Source organism: Pleurodeles waltl, chromosome 9 (genome assembly GCF_031143425.1).
Source record: "Pleurodeles waltl isolate 20211129_DDA chromosome 9, aPleWal1.hap1.20221129, whole genome shotgun sequence".
In the NCBI taxonomy this organism is placed as follows: Eukaryota; Metazoa; Chordata; class Amphibia; order Caudata; family Salamandridae; genus Pleurodeles; species Pleurodeles waltl.
The window spans coordinates 227,113,414-227,139,315 of NC_090448.1; the positions used below are offsets into that span (position 1 = coordinate 227,113,414).

Below are 25,902 nucleotides of genomic sequence, written 5' to 3' on the forward strand. Positions count from 1 at the left end.
AGATAGCACAAAATGATGGATTTGTATTTCACATAAATGCACAAAAGCAAATTACGCAAATTTTGCACACCCCTAATTCAAAGTAAGTAAACACAACTATGCCTATGATACCGACTGGATTCCAGGCTTTCTATCCATCCAGATTTTGAATGCACTGATAACTCAATCTCTGCGTCAGCTTGCCTCACTGTTAGGAAGCTCCACTTTTGGGAATAATGCCAATCACTTTAATCACTCTTTTTTAGTTTGAGCTATTGTAAACAAAACTCTGCACATTTTACCCACAAAATGGGGTGTTTCTCAGCTGTTTCTTTTCTTGGTCAATCTCAAACTGTACATATATCCTTCTAGAGCAGTAGAACATCCTGTAAAGTAGGCAAAAACCTTTGCTCCAATAAAAAAATAAGCATCTCCTTTTGAAACTGTTTTTGGGACTGCAACTTTACCACATCATGGCTCGAGCATATTCCGTGAAGCTTTGATGTGTGCTAGGTTTTGGAGCATTTGCTAATGTAACTCACAAACTAGTTTTAGTGAAGGTTGATTGGGCTTATGTCAGCATTCATTGGCATGACACAAAACCATTTGCTCAGTGTCGAGGTCCTACTCAAGCCAACATCTGAGTCAGAGAAAGGGTGGGATTTGCACTGAGGCTCAGAAGGAAGTATTCCACCACAAAAGGCTAACTGAATCGGGACACGTCTGTACAAGGCCCTCTCTTCTATGCTAATTTTGCTATAGGGGGCTGAGAGTTTCTTCTCAGAGGAGTTTACATTGCACTCCAGTCTATGATCCACAGGGAAGTAATTTCACAACTTTGAGCCTTTTCTCAATGCTAAGTAATCTCTTTTTTTGGGAGGTAACTGTAGCCAAAGTGGATTTCCTAATATGAAGGCCCCTTTGGCACAGGAATCTGAAACTAGATGGGAAGAACAATGACACTGAGTGTTTGTGATTGTGGCAGACCACAGGGATTTATGTTTGAAACGCAGATTTTGCAGCTAATTAGCCCATGCCGATGCCGCAAAGTCCTTTAGCACCAATCGCTGTGTATCAGGTTATTTTAAATACTGCTAACAAGGTAGTGCCTTAATTATGAGACCAACTATGTGGCTAAAGCAGTAAAAGATAACATCTATGCAATGTGACAAAGTGCTTCTGTGTGGTAAAATACAAACAACACATACTATTGCTTGTATTGGAAAGCAGTAAGTTGCATCTAATGGTGTCACACGTCAATATGTTGGCACTGCAATAGCCGTATCTGTTGCAAGGCACTAATCAGCCACGGGCATTACAATGGTATGGGACAGCAGGCCATTTCCATATGTTTTTTGACAGTATGGCTAGGGTTAACATTGAACAAAGAGATGTATTTTGATATCATTCAACAATGTTTTTGGGTACATTAAAACACACCTCTTCAATTACTTTTTCACATCACGCATGAAAAGGATCTATTCTTTAGTCACAAACTGAAAAACCACAAGTGAACTTATGCTGTTTACATGATTAGCAACTGGTTTCATGAAAAAAAAAATGCAAGTTCTTCTACAAGTAGGCAAATATACCAGAAGTTAAGTAACCAACATAATAATCATGTGCTGTATGACAATGTTTTTCAAATAGGATCACGTACCAGAACTTGTTAAAAAAACTGACTGACCTTTACTCCGTAATAATGAACACCATAAGTAGGAAGGGCTTCCACTATTGTCATGTACCTGAAACCGGAAACAGACAGATTTTGAGAATATTCATATAGTCTTTATTCATTTTGTGACGAATGATACAGGTCACTGTCCTAACTCAATCAAGTTAATTACACATATTTTAAGTGCCCAGTTTTGTTTAAAGTTGATGCCTCACCAGATACATTGCTTCCCTCTTCTGACATTATGAAAAAGGATTTGAGATCAGACCTAGACCACATTCAACTCCACAATGCCCCACTGTTCCTGTAATGTCACTCGAAATGTGGTTCTCCATATTAGAAGCCATTTCTTTCTTTGTCTTCTATATCTTATATCTCTTGCTTTTGATTTATTTCCATTTTTACATTCTTCTTTCAACTTCTTTCTTTCTTTCTTTCTTTCTTTCTTATTTTTCTTAGATCTTACCTTTCTTCACATAAGTGCAAATAGTATCTAGCTAACCAACATAAATCGCAAGGCAGGCACAAACGTACACACTAATATTCATTTTAAAAGCATGTTAAAATGCTATGGTTAGCTACTGATATCAGTAACTTCTCATCATTGTTAACAAAAAAAACGAAAAATTACGATGAAACACCCTTCTGAAGGGATAATATTGTTTTGGTTGAAAACCTACATCCAACTTAAATTCTGCAATTATGGGGAACTATACAATTTTAACACCACAAATGCACTGCTAATGATCTTAGATGACATCACTTGTAACATCACATAAAATGTGACTAATAACGTCATTATCACCAAACGTTTTACACAGATTTAACATTTTGCAGCCCAAAACGCATTTGTACCGGGGTAACTGGTAATATTGACCATTACCGTTGACTATTACTAGTTGTCCCTGCAGTTGCTTTAAGTAGAGAAGCTAGGCCGCAATACTACTATACAGATGTCCCACAGTTGTTTTCAGCAGAAAATGAAGGTCACAGTTAAGCTTACCATTATTAAATGTTCTCACAGAAGTTAACAAATAACTGGAGGGCTTTACATGAAGTAAAGGCCACCACAGTATCACACAGCTTCAAAACTGCCTCCTTTACCAAAACGGTGTTATCATGTGCATGAGATGATGCGTTGTGATCTCTTTTTACAGCAGAACTATATCTTCAAAAACTGCCACCACTTTTCCTCTAAATGCCACTTTCTAACTAGGTCATGCAATCCTACCAATCCTCTTTTAAATACTCAAAGCTAATACCTAAGCGGCCCCATGCGCACACACACACACACACACCCACAAGCACATATACACACACACATACATTCATGTTCATATGTATAGCAACTTATATCAATGTTCTAGCAGCAGTGGTACAGCAGGTGTAGACCAATGCATGGATACATTTATAAAGAGACATCAGCCATTTTATTCCTCATGTGATTCATCACACTCCATGTAATGCCACTAGTAATAACACAAAAGATGTAATGTGTAAAACTATGTATGAGGTCATGCACGGTGCGTTCTGATATTTATGGTTTTGTAGTTCAACATACATGATGACATTGTTTCTTTTTAGGTTTTTGGGTCGCAACCATAATATCTTTGAACTGAAGTTTCTTTCTGGGAATATTTATGTTTTGTGAACTAGTGAGGATGTATTGATCTTATTATCTAAACAAGACACTTTTTGACAACGTAGTTACAGTGAAAATACTTTCAGGTTAAGTGACATTATGGCTATGAGCCAACAACTAAAACTCAATATGTCAAGGAGAATACTGCCCAGGCAAAGCCTTCAAGAGGCCTCCACATGACCCACTGCCTAAATTAACGGTTCTTTATAAAAACAGATGACAACAGGTGATGAAAGAAGGCCAACATGACGAAAGAAGGTTAACGCTGAGAGGCGATGGGGTGCGTGTTGGTAATCTGATACAGCTAACATTGGCAACCATGTGGGAGTACATATTGGGAGAGTTTGGAACGTTGTAAAGGACTTTTTCACTAAACTGTGAAATGTCCTGGATGAAGTAACCAGGGCTAACCAAACTAGCTATTTTACACTTTTGCAGAGAAACAACACACATTTTGAAAAACACATATGCTACATAGGCACGCAGTTTGTGGGAGAGAAGCTCTTATTATCAATAGCAACTCATCAACAGCAGCTCCCTTTTGTCTGAAAGTTCAACCTGATGGCATATTTAGCCTTAAGGCAATGAAGAGTACGCAAAGCACAATCTGAGAAACGTCTTGGAAAAAGGCATGGTGAATTTAAAGTGTTGAAACATCATGCAAAGGACCAAATCAACAAATGAAGGAGAAGTATGGTACATCATATTTTTTTCTGTTAAAAAGAGTACAGAGACCAAAGATAAAAGGCCCATATTTATACTTTTTTTAGCACTGGATTTGCGTCGTTCTTTGACGCAAATGCGGTGCAAACTTACAAAATGCAACTGTATTTTGTAAGTTTGCGCCAATTTTGCGTCACAAAAATGACGCAAATGCAGCGCTAAAAAAAGTATAAATATGGGCCACAATTGTATTTTGTAAGTTTGCGCCGATTTTGTGTCAAAAAACGACGCAAATGCAGCTCTAAAAAAAAGTATAAATATGGGCCAAAGTATCTGGAGCATGGGTGATATGAAGCACCCACAATGGTACTATTGCAGATAAGGAGTACATGACACATGATTCCACAGGTACGCATGACTTGTGCCTCATAACCAACAGAACACATGAGAACATGAAAATTAAACGTGCTAGCTACTTCAGAGCTTTGTCACTTTTACATGTACCCATGGCTTAGCGTCTGACACGCCTCATTGTTTTTATTTCTTGTAACCCTGACTTAAATACATGTATTTATTCATGTGTTTAATCACACCGCATTATCTTAACAAAACTAACAAGCGCAAACTCACCATTCATCTACCTGACTTTTGAGAAATTAAAAAGATAATTAAAACTCTTGAATAATATCTGTACCTAGCAGCCTACACTTATGAAACATATCACTGGGCTAGTTAAATTTATTGCTGCAGCAAAATGCACACTCAGGGTCTGATTTAGAGCTTGGTAGATGGGGTCACTCCATCACAAACATGACGGATTTCCCGTCTGTCGTATTTACAGTTCCATTATATCCTATGGAAATCGAAATATGGGAGACGGGATATCCATCACATTTGTGACGTAATAAATGTCCACCAAACCCTAAATCAGGCCCTTAGAATGGACTTCATAGCCTTAAACACTTCATGGGAGACAAAACTTCAAAACATTAATATTCTTATGAAGTGCTAAAGCTTCTCTACTCCTGTAATCCTTGAAACAGCCGAATCCTAATGGGATTGTGAAGTGGACAGTCCCCACACAGAAGCTCAAGTATCCAGTCCATGTGAATTAGTGGGGGCTTCTTTGTTCCACAATAATTGTATTCAATCTCCGGGGGTGCAACTAGACCCCCACCTTGGGGAGGGCCCTAAGATTTTGAGTTGTAGGGGCAGAGCGTCTTCGGAGCCCATGTCAAAATTACACATTGAGGACAGCAATTTAACATGGTTAAATGTTGCATTTTAATGCACATTGGGGCAGCAGACCTGATGGGATGTAGTATTCTGTATTCTAGGACAATTAATGGAAAAATAAATATTCTAAAACACACTGGGCATTTTGACTGAGCCTCAGCATAAATACGTATATGCTTAACAATTGCTTTTTCACACTGTGTTTACAAGCATATAATACTTTTGAAATATTTGCAGGATAGGATGTCAGTACACGAGACAAACAATCTTGCTGTCATGGGCAGGATGCCTATGATCAGGCACCATCACACACTGGATGAAGAAGCTGCAATGCTTGTTAATGCACAATAAACTTGAGTTCCAGCTCCTCAGATATTCTTAGTTTTTAAACTCCCATGGTCGAAAATGCAACACCCATTTGAAAAGATGTTGGCAGTACAGCAACACGAAACACCAAAATCAATTGGTAATTAGCCATGGTGCTGCCACAGCAAAGACCAGCTACCCAAACCTGCAACATAACAATGAATAATAGAAGGAGAAGAATATAAAATAATAACACTTTTTGTGAAAATATCTACCAACAGTATTTTCTTCTTCAAGGACTCTCGAGAAGATGGTCAGTCTCCACGCTCTCATCGGCTCTCACTGCCTGCCCTGGTACACAGTGCACTAAGCTCTAAATCTGCCACCACACACACACACATCTGCACTCTCATGCTCCTCATCATTACTCCTTCTTCCTCCTACTTCAATATCCCAAGATATTAATCAGCTTGACAGACCCTAGTCACCCTTCATTGACGTCCTGTACACTAGCGGGTGAAGTTTAAGGCACTATTTATAAAACATAGGGCACTTCAAGCAAAAGGCCACCTTTACTACAAGCGCTAAACTCACCTTATGCTCCAGGTAGGACCATAAGGCTTGACTGGAGGGAGTCCCCCTTATCCGGAGAACGAGAAGTAGATGGCGCTCCTTTATTTACTGTGGACCTTCGCCCTATGCTGTGCAGCTTATTGATAACAAGCTTTTATTTAGGAAGTACCTGAAAACTTGGCTGTTTGGCAATTAGCCTATTCTATTGTTGCCTCCGATGTTGGTTTGTGTTGCAGATGTTAGCGCTGGGATGCCTTAGGGTAGCCATGCACTTTAAAAATCTGCATAGACTCGAATAGAATAGCCTGTCAGTTGTTCACCGCTCGGACTCCAGGCGTTACAGAGCCAGTGGTGGCTCGTCAGCAGTCATTTAAAAACTGCATGGCATACGATGGGGCTTCCAGGCCAGTGGGGTCTCCAAGTGGATTGGATATTTGTACAGCAGTGAAATTCCTGCGACTGTGCCTTTTTTTGTGTTTTTTCTGTTGCTTAGAAGAACAGAGCACCACTGTTGGTAGCTGAACATTTCTGAGAGTTTTTCTTTTTTGTTACAAAGGTAACACACATATTAGTAGAGTGCAAGTTGACCCCCTAGTCTTTTTGTGTTATTGAATGGTAGTAGTTCCTCAGCTCAATGGTACTCATTTTATGGACCTCAGAAGGATGAACGTCTAAGTGACCCTATGAGGAATCGAACGTATGACTATGGGAGGCAATCACAGATGCTTGGAGTGGGCACACTAAATCCTCGAGACACCAATTTAACACATAACTGTAACTATATCACATGCTCAGTCAGATTCAGTGTTCGGACACTGAAGTGACACTGAAACAGTAGTGTTTTGCTTCTACTGCTGTTCATCCCTGCAAAATTATTAATTAAAAACAAATCAAGCAGGAGCAGGTCCAGGTGGGTACAAGGTGGCTACATTCTGTTGGTGCTGCGGACTGGCACCCTGTTTTGCTGGTGGTACATGTCCTCAGAGCAGTGTGTGACCGCCAAGGGGCACTCTGCAATCTCACAGACTCCTAGCAGGCCCTGCAAACCATTCTGACATGATATACTTTGTAAACCTTGCTGGCCTCTGACACTCTCCAAGGCCTACTCTGCGGTGACGCCTGACACGCTGCAAACCTAACATACTCAGCAACACCACATTCCTTGACAAACTCTGCAAACTAGCAAAGACACAACCATTATGCAAATCTCACCAACCTAAAACACAATGTAACTCTCATTGTGCACACAATATGTTGCAAGCTTGCAAAACAAACAAGGTACAATGCAACAAAAGCATTAACCATTATTTTTAATGGCAGAAATAAGGTCCTACTTGAAAGCCCTAGTATACTAATGAGGGCAGAAAGAAAACATTGTAGCTAAAATAGATTTCGGTATTTTAAATAGTCAGCGTGTTTTATTTAGCTCAGGCTGTGAGGTGCGTGAGCCTGAATCTGTGATCTGCACAAGGAGGAGGAGTCCGTCTTTGGGTGCTCTGGGCTTGCTTGAGCGTGGGCCTAAGAACTGCAGATAGGTAAACGGCAAGCTTCAGGTGCCCACCTTGGGCTGTTTGTATGTGTGTTCTGCGGCGACAGCAGTGTTTAGATGGAGCTTTCTTTCCCTGCATCTGCAGGTTCAGTAGAAGCCAACATAGTAACTTCAGATCAAGACAGGACTGTGAGCCCAGCACCTGACAACAGACAGGGGGGGGAAGGGTGTGGGGGTGCTGAAGCCCAATCATCGTTGTGCACCGGTCATCTCCTCAGAGGACCAGAATTCATTCTCTCTTGAACTGCGGCCTGGCGCCTAGGATACAAATATTGTTTAAATTCATGCAGCTCTAGATAGAGAACTAAATCAAGCTTCTCACATTGTAGGTTTTTTTAAAAGTTTGCTTTAGCCTAAATTCACCAGTGAAAATGGGGCTCTGACAATAGATGAGAATTTGGAATATTTACCAGCGTCCAAGTCTAAAATACACGTCACATAAATTGCAAAATTTTTGCAAGTAGCATAAACCTGTTGGTGAATAGATTTTGCCTCTTGTCTATTGCGTACAGAATAGAAGGTTTCAATTCTCGTTGGTTTAGGAAAAAAACATAAGACTGTGTGGAAGTGATGATACACAGCATCAACACAAGAGAAATATTGATGTTTCCTAAGGGTTAATGTAGTTAAGTATGCGTATATGCCACTTAAATATTACAGAATAATAATTTGGACAATTCAATACCAGGGCAGATGACTCTCAATGGGATCCACGATGACATAAAACAACTTAAAAGCCTACATATGATATGATAAAGCGCATCAAATTAAAAAATTTGCTTAACCAGCCGCACCCTTTGAACTTATCAACTGGTCGAGGAGCCTTGGTGGACAGAGATGATTTCGGGAACCACCAACACAGGCCAGCGAGGATCACACCTCTTAAAATAGACACATACATGATACCACGATCATGGCACAATGATGAAGTCAGAGGTCATGCAGATACAACCACAATATGTTGATTCGCCTGCACTGAAAGTAGTAAAAACAGTGATGGGCCACAGAGTTACCACAAAAATCCTTTCATAACCGACATTGTGGCTGATTAGTAGGTGGATAACTAGACTGATGTGTCAGAATGACTCCGAATTTAATTTTCTGGGCTGGTGTACACAGGATATATGTGCGGCCATGTCTGTGCCCGGTCATGAAACATTGCTTAATATCCTCTTAGTGAATAAGTTATTTGCATAACAACATAAACAGCTGGCAGCTCAAAGGCCCTCCCTAACTTGTTTACTAATGATATTCGGCATGTCAGAACTGTGAAAAATTCTTGCCAGTCCTTTACTTTGCATTTATGGCGTACTTAACAAATATCATTAAAGTCCTCAAACATTGATAAACACATTTGTTAAAAAATAAACATGTTTTGTGTCAATACACATTCAAACAATGAGTTAAGTTGCTGGTACAGCCAAAGCAAAACTTAGGTTAAAAGTGTTCAGTGGAACATAAATTATTAACTGATCATAACTTCAGGAAATATAACATACATGTTGGCCTTAATAGGCTTTCCTACAACTCAGGTTTTGTCAAGGAGCATGTACAAAAATGTAGCAGAAGTACAACAAATACTCATGCTCTGCCTGTAAGTAATAGGAGGGAAATAGTTATGGGCCAACTCATAAAGGCAGGACTGTGTGATAAAATGAGTGTGCTTAGAAGAGGAAGAAAGAGTCCACAAAACCGAGGTTAGTTTAGGCTCTTCAAAACAAGGTTCAAGGTAGCAAGCAGTTCATGCAGTAACATTGGCACTGCAGGAGGAAGTGTGCAAAAAGCTCCCCGAGTGCAGAATAAGAGCTAAGGCAGAAGCTGGACCTGAGGAGCCCCACCAGATAACGTGGTCAAAGATTCTGCACAAGCGTGTCTGAGTGGTGGGAAGGAAGTGTGATCAGAACCGAGTATCAGGTCGATGAGGATGCAGAAGAAGTAGCCAAAGATGTGGTTAAATCATGAGCCAGAAGCTGAGTACTACCTAAAGAAATGAAAGAGTCTCTGGCGTGGCTGAGTGCAACTGCTCGTAGATAGCAGCTTCCCTTAGAAATGTAATGCAGCAACACAATGGTCCTGTTGGCTTTTCTACAGATTAGGTAAGACATAGAGGCAAAACTGCAGTGGGGACTTCAGGTGATTTTCATGTACAACATTGTATGGCGCGATCTCTGTTCTTGGTGTGCGTTTACCAGTGTTACTTTCACCAAAGCAACGCACAGCAGTCCTGAATCAGGAAGTAGTGCAAATGGCTCCTATCTTAAAATGCTTCTACATCTGCAAGTCATATCACAGGCATCCAGACAGTGGCAAGCATCTAAATCTTCTTGACTGCTTTTTTTGCGTAAATTATGTCTCTGCATGGCATGTTTCAAGAAAGAAAGCCACACTATTTACATAACATCTTTCATGAAAACAATATGCAGAAAAGGTACACAAAACGAGTGGGTAGTGGTATATCAGTGGGGTTGCCGCATTACAGACTTTATTGAGTAGACTGGATGCCACAAACGCCCCCAGGACATTTTGCAGCTACCCTCATATCAGTGCTGCACAAACTTGTACAAGGCACGCTTATGCTATTCAGCACACCTGCAGTCATAGCACTAATGTGCAGACGTAGTGTGACTGGTTGTGTCACTTAATAGGGCTACCTAAGAAGAAAGCAAGGACAGCTCTTTCACAGTTTACCCAAATACTGTCACTGGTTTGGGGGACTTTAAAGGGTCAGCCATCTTTTTAAACTTACAACACAGTACATAAACACAAAAAGTAAATTCTGTAGCTGTGACGGTGGGTGCTACTCCAGGGATACTGTAAAACCGCATAAGGTATTACAGTCACCTCAGTATAATTTGCAAGTAAGACCTGAAAGTCTACTGGCTACATGCAAGATGTGTGTATTTTGAAGAATATAGAGGCAGGCAGTTCCATGTGTCAATTTGATGCACAGAAAATCTAACATCGTATTAGTACAGCGATCGACCCATCCTCCACACGTACTGCCTCCCACATGAGTGTATAAATCAACAAACAAGTTTCAGCATGTTTCACCCGCCACTACTCTGGTTTCAAAGGTGAAGAATTAGCTTTGCGACTCCATACAGTTGGTGCATATGTACACAGTTAGGGCCAGATGTAGCAAACCGTTTGCGAGTCGCAAACGTGGGTTTGCCATGCAGAAATGCATATTGCGAGTCGTTACCGACTCGCAATATGCATTTCCGACTCGCAAATAGGAAGGGGTGTTCCCTTCCTATTTGCGAGTCGCTGTGGGATGCAATACCATTTGTGACCGCGTACGCGGTCGCAAATGGCATCGCAGTTACCATCCACTTCAAGTGGATGGTAACCCACTCGCAAATTGGAAGGGGTCCCCATGGGACCCCTTCCAGTTTGTGACTGGACCCAAAAATATTTTTTCAGGGCAGGGAGTGGTCCAAGGGACCACTCCCTGCCCTGAAAAAATACCGAAACTAAAGGTTTCGGATTTTTTTTAAGTGCAGCTCGTTTTCCAGTAAGGAAAACGGGCTACACTTAAAAAAAAAAAAACTGCTTTATTTAAAAGCAGGTCACGAACATGGAGGTCTGCTGACGTCAGCAGGCCTCCATGTTAGCGAGTGCCTATACTAGCAATGGGGCCGCAATTTGCGACCCACCTCATGAATATTGATGAGGTGGGTCATTGCGACCCCATTGCGAGTCGCAGTCGGTGTCTGAGACACCGTACTGCATAGCAAATTGCGACTTGCAATTCGCGAGTCGGATGGACTCGCAAATTGCAAGTCGCAATTTTGCATTTTGCTACATCTGGCCCTTAATTCTGACATTGCGCATCGATATCCTAAATCTTGCACTGTGGTGCAAGTGCACAGTCTCATTGGCAGAGGTGCTGTGCAATATGTGGACTGAAACCTAGGAAAGTCAAAATTTTTCCACAATCTTAGTATGTTAAATTCTGGAGAATTTAAAAGAAAAAGTTGCTTTTAGTTATTTATTGATTGTTTTAAATATATTTTTATTTTATTTTGTAACCAGCTGAAAGAGAGACCAGTACAGTCACATGCCGAATGCGCCAAAATCATTGAATACAATTTCCCCGATGCAGAGCTTGATGTAGTAGGAACAGTGCACCTTTCTGTAAATCAACACATATCAGTGTTGGATACTGGTATAAAGACATATAGGGCCTCATTCTGAGCCCGGCGGGCGGCGGGTGCCGCCCGCCGTGCGGGAACCGCCGAAAGACCGCACCGCGGTCAAAAGACCGCGGCGGGCATTCCAGCTTTCCCGCTGGGCCGGCGGGCGCCCTCCAAAAGAGCGCCCGCCGGCCCAGCGGGAAAGCCCCTGCAACAATGAAGCCGGCTCCGAATGGAGCCGGCGGAGTTGCAGGGGTGCGACGGGTGCAGTGGCACCCGTCGCGATTTTCACTGTCTGCTAAGCAGACAGTGAAAATCTTTGTGGGGCCCTGTTAGGGGGCCCCTGCACTGCCCATGCCAGTGGCATGGGCAGTGCAGGGGCCCCCAGGGGCCCCATGACACCCGTTCCCGCCATCCTATTCCTGGCGGTAAAAACCACCAGGAACAGGATGGCGGGAAGGGGGTCGGAATCCCATGAGGATTCCCTGGGCCAGGGGAAAACCGGCAGGAAACTGCCGGTTCCCCTTTTCTGACCGCGGCTTTACCGCCGCGGTCAGAATGGCCCGGGAAGCTCCGCCAGCCTGTTGGCGGTGTTCCGTGGTCCCCGGCCCTGGCGGTTTGAAACCGCCAGGGTCGGAATGACCCCCATAGTCTGTGGTTCTGAAAAGAATTAATGTGTATTGGCAACATGGTCGCATCTTGAGTATCCATTGCGATCACAAGTCCGTAATATGTCCTCCACCAACCTCAGATTTTCTAAAACTCACGTGGACATCCTTTACTACAGTAGACCACCTTTTCCGCGGCCATGTATAGGCACATACCATTCCGCCATTCATGTACATTGGGCTCCTCCTGTACTCCCCAGTACCTAGCTACATGCAACTCTTTTCGCCACCACCAATCCAAATACATAAAAGAGAAGCTTAAACCAAGGGAGGTCTACATCATTTGGGATTCCTAACAAGACAAACTTTGGCTCTTGTGGAATCAGTACCTTTAATATTGCTGTGAGTTCCTGAGTAATCATTTTCCAGTAAACCTGGATATTAGGGCATTCACAGAGTGTGTGCATAAAGGAACTGTTCACCGCCGTGCATTGCAAACACACCGCCCGTATGGTGTAGTCTTTGTTCTTCGTAGTATGCCCTGTGGAGGATCCTAAATTTAATCTGGTGCAGGCAGGATTTAATGGCTACTTTCCAAGGGTGCATCAGTGCTGCTTCCCAGTCCAGATCATCGGGCTCCCCAGTTCCGGTCCCCATCTATCTTTTTATTTACCCAGTGTGTCAGGCATGTTCTTTTATATGTGCAAGATGGCGCCTCTCTCTAAATTCTCCATCAGTATCCTTCCTTCTAGTGGGGCTTATTCAGGACTTTCAATTTCTTTCAATCCCTTAGCTTGTCATGGGTGGCGCAGCTGCACATATTTCAAGAACTGGTTCAGATGTAAGTTGTATTCTCGCTATGCTGACGAGAAGGGCATGATGTCTCCATTTTAAAGAATGTGTCCCACTGTGGAGAGGCCTATTGTATTACACAATTCGAAGCCATTTCCCTTAACCATTTTCCTTTCCAAAGGGGCGTCTCTCTAGTGACATTGTGTGCCCAGCCTAGTGTCCTACTGGCATTATGCCATGGCCTAATCGTGACTTGCGTGGCGGGGGGATACTACTTAAGCCCGGCAATCCATACAGATAATGTAGGTGGGATTTCCGTCCCAACAGGTGTCTCTCAAGACGAAATGTCGGGTGGCCCTGGAGGGCATGAATCCAGTCACTGATGTTTATCAGGTGTGCTACTCAATAATAGACCTCCACGTCAGCGGAGCCCCTGTTGTAAGGGTTGACCCGTAGTGTGCTGACCGCTATCTGTGGGTGGCTATCGGCCCACAACAGGGTCCTCAACTCAGCATTAATTTTAGCAAATGCCACCAGAGTGATTGGGTAGTATGTATTCTGGACCACATACAGCAGTTTGGGGAGGGTGATCATTTTAAAAAGAGCCACACGTCCCATCAGCATAAGCGGGAGCCCTCCCCATCTTACAACATCAACTTGAAAGTTCAAAAGTACTCTGCCTCCTCGCTGTCTCAGATACCTAGGGATACCTAGGCATTTACAGCCCTCCGTGACGACCCTAAGACTCTGTGGCGTTGGCGGGGAACCTCATAGGGAACATAGTACTGACAAATCAGTTATATATAGGAGTATATCGTCAGAATAAAGCGATATTTTTTCCTCCTGTCTGTCTTTTCCAGAAATCTAGAATCAATGCATTTCAGGGTGCTGTCTTGCCACACACACACCAATGATTTAATGTGAGGGCAAACAAAAGGGGTGACAGGGGGCACCCCTGCCTATCTGAAATTCAGCAGAAGTCTGTCCATTGACTCTGATGACTGCTACAAGGTTGTGCTATAGAAGCACAATCCATTTTCTAAACTGGGGACCGAACCCAAATTTGCACAGCTTCTGGTCTAGGAAGGGCCAGTGAATGCAGTCAAAAGCCTTTTCTGCATCTAGCAACGGGAAAATGTGTGGTATGTCCCTCGTCTGTGCTGTTGTAAGACTATTATGTTCTCGTCGAAGGTTAATTCGTGTTGATCTACCCGGCATAAAACCGGATTGATCGTTGTGAATCAGCATGGAGGTAACCTGCAGGAGATGTGTGGCCAAAATCGTGGCAAGCAGTTTTATTTCAAAATTTAACAGGGAGATCAAATGGTATGATGCACATCTATCCCTCTTTGGGTATTGTGATGATTATGACTTTCCAGAGGTCTGGGGCCGTGGCCTCTGTCTTGTGTCCTCCCCAATATGTGCTTCAACTGTAAGTTGGGGTGCTATCAACATTCCGTGCCAATCTAATGAGCGGCGACAAGGAATGGCCTTATAGCTCTTCAATGGGTGCCCTCCCCTACAGTTGATCTCCCTTGTTGACAAGTTAGCACCTTGGAGACTGTGCCACTTCCCTTCACCCTTGTCTTGTCTGTTGATGCATGGTGTCTGTAGGGGGTGGCAACACTGCTATCAGGAGGGAGTGGTCCGAAGGCCCCCTGTTGGGGTGGGGGGAGTGAGGAGAAGGGTGTCCCTTTTCACGACCCCAGTGGGTTTTCACTGAGCTTTGGGGAACTCCTCTGTACACTATTGTAGATTTATTAGTGAGCTTACAAGTTGCTGGGGCAACTGGGTTGGGGCTTTCATCCCCAGTTCACTGTCCTCTTTTGCAGTCTGGGTGAGCCCCCAAACTGCAGAAGATGTGGCAGGCGGCCCTCCGCCCCTTGGCACAGCCTTCCCTTGTGCTTCGTGCCTCCAGGGTTCCCCTCTCTCACCTCAGCACTCTTTCCTCTCTGTGTGCTGTGACCGCGAGGTGGGCCCAACGCTGCATTCCTCCACTCAAGGTCCCCCGGGGCCTGTCACGCCGAGTCCACTCCCCCATCAGGTCCAGGGGAGTCGGGAGAAGGACCCACATCGAAGCGGGCCAGGGTCCCTGGGGTAACTCCCTGTGTAGCTACAACAGCAGTGTCAGCTGAGGATCAAATGGGTCAACTCTTACCTCTGCCCGGGCATCTCCTGCGGGGCGGATCTAATTCTGTGTCACTGTTTCGGAAGGAGGCACTCTGCTGCCTGCAGGGCCATGGTGTGGAGTTACGGTCTCTGGTGTGGTTTTTCCGTGCCCGGTCGCGCCAGTTATGCATGCCCACAGGCCACCCTTATCTGGCTCTTCACCTCATCTAGGCCTCGGGTTACAGCCACCATTCTGCCTGCTTTGGCAAACCCCGGGCTAGGTTTCGTGCTTCCACAATGTTTTCTTTGTTGGTGCGGCAATTTGGAGGGTTCAAAATAAGGATGGATAGCAGGATATTGGTCTGATTCCGAACGGGCCACTGGAGCTACCCACAGACACATCTAGTCAGCCATTTGGCTGGCCACACCCCCCCTGAAAAAGTTGCTTTTAATTTGCAACTTTCAGGAAGCAGGTTGCAACTTATAATGAACCTCGCTGCAAATTAGAAGACAGGATTGCACTACAGTTGACTGCCTTTAACAAGCCAGAAGCATATGCATTTTACACTTCAGATTTTTCTTCTATTCGGGTTTTTGCTAGACAATCTTTTTCTGTCTCTCATAACCATGTGCTAGGCTGCAACAAATCAGTTATTCGATGAAAACATAGCTTGCCATTTGTTTAAATATTAGTTTAGCTAACATATAAAATGAATAATAAAAGCAATTTGAGCGAAAGTTTAGGAACGGGAATGCAAACCAGAATGTTCCTTTTGAAGGCTGTAATTCAAGGTACACGGCTGCTTAGGAAGTATTCTGTGGCAGCCAGCACGACCTGTCGCATTGTGGTTCTTTCTCCACAACCCCACTCCACCTTCGCAAATTTATATTTAGCTGATCGACAAATTGAGCGATGATTAAGGCATATCTTAAGCGTATGGTAAACCAGCTCCTCTGTGCCACAATACAGTCGTCATTTGGCCAATAATGCCTAATTTGTTCCATTAATAAGACCTGAAATTATGTTGTTGGTCCTTATTGAACATGAGCCAGTAACTATCATTACTGACAAATAAACAGCGCAATAAGGAAGCAATAGGGGACGTGATGAGATGTTGCAGCCAGCCCTAAAATGGTAAGGGTAGTTTAATTTTTCTGGCAGGAATCAGTGTATTTTCATTTTCTAAGCTGATAAACGGATACTGTGGTTCTCATTTTCACAATCGGGTCAGCAGGATGTTGCCAAGTGACTATGAATAAGCAAATCCAGCCCGAAGCATTGTGACGAGCCTTCATTTTTTCCTACAACATGCCTACATGGTCCAAATCCAAAGTTGGTAGAGGAACAAGGCAGGCAAGGCTCTTAACTCCTAGACTTAACACAAATCATTGCAAGACTGCTGTTTGGCCAAAACTATGGAGGCTGGCGAAGCCTCCTTTCACCACATTGTCTCTTTTTTTAACAAGAATTATCATTCACCACTAATAATGAAAGTGAAAGCTGTGGGAGGAAATTCTGAAAGGTCAACAGCATGCCTACTTAAACTAGAAAGAACAAGGGTCCCTGGAATCTAAAACAAGAAATGGACTCAAATGGAGGAGTGAGGACAGGAGGTAACACAGGGCAGGCCAATCTCAAGCATTTTGTCTCTGACCCTTGCATGTGCAGTGTGGCACTCTGGCTGGGGTCTGAGCCTTGACCCTACAACGGCCCACCAGATTGGTGCTCGATTGTCTTTGGGAGCCTTTAAGAGGTTGAGAGAGAATACTAGGTATTCTTCAAAATATTGGCTTCCTTCAGCTAAGCAGAACATGGTGGAATCTGCAATTCTTTAAGATGGTGTAGTTTCTGCTCAGGTTGGCATCATTGACTGCTCTTCCACTTCCTTCCTCCTGCACTGGGTGAATGTTTTCAGCAGTAGGCAGTATAGGCAGTATTCCTGCCTCTAAATAAATAGAATGATATTAAAATAAAATGGTGCATGGCTGCTGCTCATGTCACCAATTCCTATGTTTGCGCTTTCGGCATCAATTTACTTGTTGCAGAGCATCTCTACCTGACACATAATACCATATGGATTACTGGGCTTTCTCTGATTACCCTCTTTTTGGTGTAAAAATACACAGCACCCACTGCCCCTGTGGTTGACTGATGCAGTGAAGCTGTCTATATGGGGTAGCCCTAACTAGAATTATAATTTGTGTGTCTACTTCTTACATACCCTTCCCCATCACACCTTCAGATGCTTCGCCCATGACAGTGGTCATCATGCACACATTGTAAACACTTCATACATAGGATAAAAACAAAAACAAATGCCTTGAAACTAGACACCTAGCACTGTGTAGCTTGCTATCCCTGTGGGTACATGATTTAGCCTCACACATAAGGGCAGTAAGCATTATACAAATGCTAAAATAAACACTATACTGATCTTAAAAAATACTCACTGCACAATAGCTTTTCCTCTGGTTACCCCTTTCAGTTTTCTGTAGTATTCTATCACCCGGTCCTCACTGAAAAACACAAACAAGAAAAGAAATCTAGCATGAGTAATAAAATAACACACATAATACTGATTTGAAAGATAGGAAAACCTAATTCACTGCACATGTTTTCTTCTCATAATACAAAGTTGTGTATTTTGCTGCTTGACTCTTGCAACATTATATTAGAGGAGTGAGAAAAGCACTCAAAACCCACAAGGGTCAACGGTGCTCATGCGGGTGATAAACATAAAGCACTTTAAAGAGTGTAACCCAAAGAAATCTAATCGTCAGCATATTCACAAGAAGAGAGGTTGTCTCCAAAAGAACAAGTTCCTATAATAATGCTTAATTTGTAAAAGTAAAATGGTAAAATCTACAAAAGAAAGAAGTGCAAGTTGAGTGTCTATGCTCTGCATGTATGTCATATATGTCGCAAATGCAGAACATTTATATTTTCTGTATGTGTACAGTACAGCTGTGTAGCATGTGAATAATGAGCATCTGGCAGATTCAGCACTCCGCCAAACCACTTAAATAAATACACTTATCATACAAATTGTGGAAAAAGAGTGGGCATGCCTAGGAGAATGGTCAAGTAGTGGCCAAAGGTAGGCAATACAAATAAAAACAAAATCCATTCTTCGCAAAATGGAGCTTCTAGTATTCCCTAGTGTCCAACTTGGGATAAGTAAATCATTTTTTAAGGACTTGGGTGAACCACGTACATTTACATACATTTTTCATGCCATGCATGATGTGCCCATGAAACTGAAAGAGTGTATGCCAGTAACCAAAAATGTGTACATTATTCAAGGCGTTGGTGTATCCTGCTCATTGAGTAAGTTACTCAAATATAACCTTTTATGAGCAGCCTCCATAGTATCTAGAATTGGTAAGCTAACTCTGCAGACACATGGCCCCATTTACAGCAGATTGTTGGGATGCGATACTCTAGGAGAGTTACTGCTTTTGAAGGAGTAACTCAGTTTACAGTGACCATCTCCATGTCCTTAAGGACACTACTTCCAGTCCTGGACATTTGTGTAATAGCCTAATGCATTCTGGGTGTTGTAATCTTGTTTTACTTCCACTGAACCAATCAGACTAAAACACCTGAAACCAGTGATTTGTAGGAGACAGTGTCAGTCAGGACCTGGAGTAAGGTGGTCATCCTTATCCATACTCTTCTTTTACGGGCACACACTGAGAATGAAGGTTATTGAAGAGATGGGCAAGAGAAAGAGGCTCCTTGAGGAGAAATGAGAAGGAAGCATGACTGGGAAAGGGCTCAAAGCTCTATGGGCCTGATTTAGAACTCGGCGGACAGGTTACTCCGTCACAACAGTGATGGATATCCTGTCCGCGGAAATCTAAATCCCATACCATAGAATTGGATTTATATTTCAGCGGATGGGATATCCATCACTGTTATGACGGAGTAACCAGTCTGCTGAACTCTAAATCAGGCCCTATGTTTCTTACTTGACAGATTACTTTCTGGAACACTGGGAAGCAATGTAAGATATGCCGAGCCAGAGTATCCTTCTCTGCAAAGGGTGTACAGCCAAGATGGGGGATTTAAACTTGATATTTTGGTCTTCTTACTGTTTTTTAAAGTTCACAAAAAACAATGAAGCACCATTCAGAGGATGATGTGAAATAATTACTCAGAGTTCACCTAAAGATCCTGCTAACACAATGGGTTAACTTTCTCTCAGACCCACTCTGAGCAGTTAACGTGAAAAAATGGCATGGAACACCGGTGGGCAATTTGTTCTGGAAAGAAACAATAGTAAAATGATCTAATTTAAAAAAAGGAATTACAATGGAGCTGTTTTTCACTGGATAATCTGGGCAGAGGTATTTAACAAGTTTACTCATCACACACACAAACACACACAAACTCACACACAAACACACACTCCCAGACACATGCCCACGAGCTCTCACATCTTTGACCCATCAAATCTGATGTACTGACATTTGGATGTAAGCGTGCATTATCTCAAATGGTTGTAGATTTATGAAACTTGTGTCCAGTCTTTTTTTTAAACGTGGTAGGTTATTTCTGCTTTCCCGTTGTAGGCGGACATCCATAATTATTATTATTATTTTACATTTGTTTTCATATCAGCTTCAATGTGTTCCTCTGGTGTTCTTGCAAGTGTTGTTTAGGAAGTGGAGAAGTCTAATGTTTACAGTGACATGTAAGGTGGGCATTGGATGGAAAATCACTACATAACCAATGAATACAGTGGGTCTCAGTTCTTCTAAAATCATCTAGTGCACGAGTCTTATCTCATTAGCAGACAGCGACTTACCCCTTCTCTGTGCATACCTTGATATCTGCTGGGCGAATACAGTAATTTAAAATGGAAACATGAAGCCAATGCACTGTACACCAAGAGTTGTAAATAAGGGCCAAGTTAGACTGCAAACACCTTGGGTTTGCTCTATGAGAGGCTGATTCACTCGGTAAACATAGGTATGAGTAACTCTACATGTGTAAGATTATGCTTACACTTTTGAGTAACTTTACTACTTTTGCCTATTCAGCATTTGAGTGTAAAGTTACTCAAAAGTATACACTTACGTGTCTCCACCCTTGAAATACCCCTTCAATAAGTAGCAGTATCAGAGGCCAGCATCACAAATGGCCTACCACAGATAATGAAATACCTCCCACAGAAAAAACAGAGGCACGGATTTAAAATATATTCCCATAGGAAATATTATTAAATTAAAATATTTTATTTCGATTTCTTAATAAAAAGTATAACTTAAGTTGTGTGTGTGTGTGTATATATATATATATATATATATATATATATATATATATATATATGGAAAATGTCACTTACCCAGTGTACATCTGTTCGTGGCATAAATCCCGCCATCTATTGTTGGGCTTGGAGTGTTACAAGTTGTTTTTCTTCGAAGAAGTCTTTTTGAATTACGAGATCGAGGGACTCCTTCCCTTTCTGCTCCATTGCGCATGGGCGTCGACTCCATCTTAGATTGTTTTCCCCGCAGAGGGTGAGGTAGGAGTTGTGTATATAGTAATAGTGCCCATGCAATGGAGTAAATATGTATGTACATAATATGGTTAAAAGTGATATATTTACAAATTTACAAATGTTCAAGACCTTTTCTCAACTTAAAACGGCTACAGGCTCCCGGGGAGGTGGGAGGGCGCATGTGAATCTGCAGCGTCTCATGCCACGAACAGATGTACACTGGGTAAGTGACATTTTCCGTTCAATGGCATGTGTAGCTGCAGATACACATGCTTTGCATAGACTAGTAAGCAGTTATCTCCCCAAAAGCGGTGGTTCAGCCTGTAGGGGTTGAAGTTGTTTGAAATAAAGTCCGTAATACTGCTTGTCCTACTGTGGCTTGCTGTGTTGTTAACACATACACGCAGTAATGCTTGGTAAATGTATGAGGCGTAGACCATGTGGCTGCCTTACAGATTTCCGTCATTGGTATGTTTCCTAGAAAGGCCATGGTAGCACCTTTCTTTCTAGTGGAGTGTGCCTTTGGTGTAATAGGCAGTTCTCTTTTTGCTTTTATATAACAGGTTTGAATACATTTAACTATCCATCTGGCAATGCCTTATTTGGATATTGGATTCCCTGTATGAGGTTTTTGGAAAGCAACAAACAATTGTTTTGTTTTGCGAATTTGTTTTGTTCTATCAATGTAGTACATTAGTGCCCTTTTGATGTATGTAATGCTCTCTCAGCTACAGAATCTGGTTCTGGAAAGAACACTGGGAGTTCCACTGTTTGATTTAAGTGGAACGGTGATATGACCTTAGGTAAGAATTTTTGATTTGCTCGTAGAACTACTTAATGCTTGTGTATTTGAATAAAGGGTTCTTGTATGGTAAAGGCTTGTATTTAACTTACTCTTCTGAGAGATGTGATAGCTATTAGAAATGCTACTTTCCATGTTAAGTATTGTATCTCACATGAGTGCATGGGTTCAAAAGGTGGACCCATGAGTCGTGTTAATACAATGCTGAGGTTCCACGAAGGAACTGGTGGTGTTCTTGGTGGGATAATTCTTTTCAGACCCTCCATAAATGCTTTTATGACTGGGATTCTGAATAATGAAGTTGAGTGCGTAATTTGCAGATAAGCTGAAACTGCAGTGAGATGTATTTTTATGGATGAAAAAGCTAACTTTGACTTTTGTAAGTGAAGTAGGTAGCTTACGATATTTTTAGCAGATGCGTGTAATGGTTGAATTTGATTATTATGGCAGTAATAAACAAATCTTTTCCACTTATTTGCGTAGCAATGTCTTGTGGTTGGTTTTCTAGCTTGTTTTATGACGTCCATACATTCTTGTGTAAGGGCTAGGTGTCCGAATTCTAAGATTTCAGGAGCCAAATTGCTAGATTCAGCTATGCTGGATTTGGGTGTCTGATCTGTTGTTTGTGTTGAGTTAACATATCTGGTCTGTTTGGCAGTTTGATATGAGGCACTACTGAGAGGTCTAGTAGTGTTGTGTACCAAGGTTGTCGTGCCCAAGTTGGTGCTATTAGTATGAGTTTGAGTTTGTTTTGACTCAATTTGTTTACTAGATATGGAAGGAGTGGGAGAGGGGGAAAAGCGTATGCAAATATCCCTGACCAACTCATCCATAACACATTGCCTTGAGAGTGAGTCTGTGGGTACCTGGATGCGAAGTTTTGGCATTTTGCGTTTTCTTTTGTTGCAAATAAGTCTATTTGCGGTGTTACACATCTTTGGAAGTAAGTCTTTAGTATTTGGGGATGAATTTCCCATTCGTGGATCTGTTGATGATCCCGAGAGAGATTGTCGGCTAACTGGTTTTGAATTCCTGGTATGAACTGCGCTATTAGGCAAATGTGGTTGTGAATCGCCCAATGCCATATCTTTTGTGCTAAGAGACACAACTGCGTCGAGTGTGTCCCTCCCTGTTTGTTCATATAATACATTATTGTCATGTTGTCTGTTTTGACAAGAATGTGTTTGTGGGTTATTATAGGTTGAAATGCTTTCAACGTTAGAAATACTGCTAGTAGTTCTAAGTGATTTATATGAAGCTGTCTTTGCTGAGTGTCCCATTGTCCTTGGATGCTGTGTTGGTTGAGGTGTGCTCCCCACCCTATCATGGAAGCATCTGTTGTGATTACGTATGGAGGCATTGGGTCTTGAAAAGGCCGCCCTCTGTTTAAGTTTATAGTGTTCCACCATTGAAGCGAGGTGTATGTTTGGCGGTCTATCAACACTAGATCTTGAAGTTGACACTGTGCTTGTGACCATTGTGATGCTAGGCACTGCTGTAAGGGCCGCATGTGTAATCTTGCGTTTGGGACAATGGCTATGCATGAGGACATCATGCCTAGTAACTTCATCACTAATTTTACCTGGCACTTTTGTTTTGGGTGCATGGCTTGTATTACGTTTTGGAATGCCTGTACCCTTTGTGGACTTGGAGTGGCAATCCCTTTTGTTGTGTTGATTGTTGCTCCTAAGTACTGTTGTATCTGACACGGCTGTAGGTGTGATTTGTTGTAGTTGAGTGAGAAACCTAGCTTGTGAAGGGTTTCTATGACATACTTTGTGTGTTGTGAACACCATTCTTGCGTATTGGTTTTGATTAACCAATCGTCTAGGTACGGGAACACATGTATTTGTTGCCTTCTGATATGGGCTGCCACTACGGCCAGGCATTTTGTAAAAACTCTTGGCGCTGTTGTTATTCCGAATGGCAACACTTTGAACTGGTAATGTACCCCTTGGATTACAAACCTTAAGTACTTTCTGTGAGAAGGATGTATAGGTATATGGAAATACGCATCCTTGAGGTCTAGTGTTGTCATGTAGTCTTGTTGTTTGAGCAATGGGATCACGTCTTGCAGTGTCACCATGTGAAAGTGATCTGATTTGATGTAGATGTTTAATGTTTTGAGATCTAATATGGGTCTTAGAGTTTTGACTTTTTTGGGTATGAGAAAGTACAGGGAGTAAACTCCTTTTCCTTTCTGATGAATTGGTACTAGCTCTATTGCATCTTTTTGTAACAATGCTTGGACCTCTAGTTGTAATAGATCCATGTGTTGTTTGGATATGGTGTGTGTTTTCGGTGGGACATTTGGAGGGAATTGTAGAAATTCTATGCAATAACCATGTTGGATAATGGCTAGGACCCACATGTCTGTTGTTATTTCCTCCCAGTTTTTGTAAAAATAGTTTAGTCTCCCCCCCACTGGTGTTATGTGTTGGGGATTTGCGACGTTGAAGTCACTGTTTATTTTGTGGTGTTTTGGGACTCTGGAACTTCCCTCTATTTTTTGGGGAATTGTCCCCCTCTGTATTGCTCCCGAAAACTTCCCCTCTGATATTGACTCTGGTAAGTGGGTCTTGTTTGTGAGGTTGAGGGTTCTGTGCTTTGTCCCCGAAACCCCCCTCTAAACTGTGATTTACAAAATGTGTCTCTGCTCTGTGGGGAGTAGAGTGCGCCCATGGCTTTGGCCGTATCTGTGTCCTTTTTAAGTTTTTCGATAGCAGTGTCCACCTCCGGCCCAAACAACTGTTGTCTGTTAAAAGGCATATTCAGCACCGCCTGTTGAATTTCCGGCTTGAATCCTGAGGTGCGTAGCCATGCGTGTCTCCGTAAAGTGACTGCTGTATTTACAGTCCTAGCAGCTGTGTCTGCTGCATCAATTGCTGACCGTATCTGATTGTTAGAGATACTCTGGCCTTCTTCCACCACTTGTTGTGCTCTCTTTTGGAACTCTTTGGTTAGGTGTTCTATGAAATGTTGCATTTCGTCCCAATGAGCCCTATCATATCTAGCCAGCAAGGCCTGTGAGTTGGCAATGCGCCATTGGTTGGCTGCCTGTGCCGCACCCTTTTCCCCGCTGCGTCGAACTTGCGACTTTCCTTGTCTGGTGCATCTCCCGAGGTGTGTGAGTTCGCCCTTTTGCGAGCTGCCCCTACAACCACTGAGTCTGGTGTTAATTGCTGCGTGATGTACACAGGGTCTGTTGGTGGCGGTTTGTACTTTTTCTCCACCCTTGGAGTAATGGCCCTGCCTTTCACAGGCTCCTGAAACACTTGTTTTGAGTGTTTCAGCATTCCCTGTAACATAGGAAGACAAACAGAAAGTCATCCTCTATTGGTTCTGCATGCAGGGTGACATTGTGAAACGCAGCTGCTCTTGACACCACCTGTGTGTAGGCAGTACTGTCCTCAGGTGATGACGGTCTCGCTGGATAACAGTCGGGACTGTTATCTGATACAGGCGCATCATAAAGATCCTATGCGTCAGGATCATCCTAACTCATTCCTGTATGAGTTGGTGTGGTATCAGTCTTGAAGATGAAAGTAGTCCATGCAGATGAAGTTGAAATCACATTTATTTCAGTTATAATTCATAAATAATAAAACAGGAACTCCAGTCTTCAACCAAACCTCCAGCACCATCAACTGTCCAGCACGGAATGCTGTCCAGCTGAGGAAGATACCAAATGCCACGGGTGAAGCTGGGAGATACCAAATAGATCATAAATAATACAAATACTCCTAAAACATAGAATACAATCCCACATTGAAATACTATAACAAAACACTATCTACAATATTATTCTAGAAATAAACCCAATACTACACCACCCTCCTCCCCACACAAATTATACCACAACAATTCTATTCAAGTTCCAAATCCGTCCATCATCAAGTTTGACAGCCCCTTTATATGTTTTAACAATTTCATATATAGGACTGAACCTAGATGTGCTAGACTTGCTGGTTCCGGGTAATTTAACCCTAACTCTGTCACCAACACATACAATATTTTTTTTCACCGATTTACGAACATCATAGATTTCCTTTCTTCTCAGTTGGTGATGTTCATCCTTATTCTTAGCGTTCCTTTTAATAACCTCACTATCTATAACATATGAAAGATGTTTCTTAAGCCATGGAGGATCAATTTTAGTATGTGGCACACGTTTTCTAAACAATAAGAAAGGAGTCTGACCCGTGCTGGAATGTGGAGTGACTCTGTACTCTTCAACTTTCGTTTCTACCCAACTCTCCCAATTAACTCCATTTACTTTAGCCAACTGTATCGTTTCTTTCAATGTTCTATTGAAACGTTCCACC

At 42.4% G+C, this 25,902-nt stretch overlaps 1 protein-coding gene across 6 annotated transcripts in view; it reads right to left on the reverse strand.

Moving 5' to 3' along the window:
- Positions 1 to 25,902, reverse strand: part of FRMD4B (FERM domain containing 4B) — an 892,718-nt gene that overhangs the window by 92,791 nt on the left and 774,025 nt on the right. For all 6 annotated transcript variants that reach the window (XM_069206591.1, XM_069206592.1, XM_069206594.1 and 3 more), the window contains 2 exons: positions 17,720 to 17,785; positions 1,667 to 1,724 (listed from right to left, as the gene is read on the reverse strand). In XM_069206591.1, the coding sequence (XP_069062692.1) occupies positions 1,667 to 1,724; positions 17,720 to 17,785 (124 nt within the window). The remainder of the gene's footprint in view (positions 1 to 1,666; positions 1,725 to 17,719; positions 17,786 to 25,902) is intronic.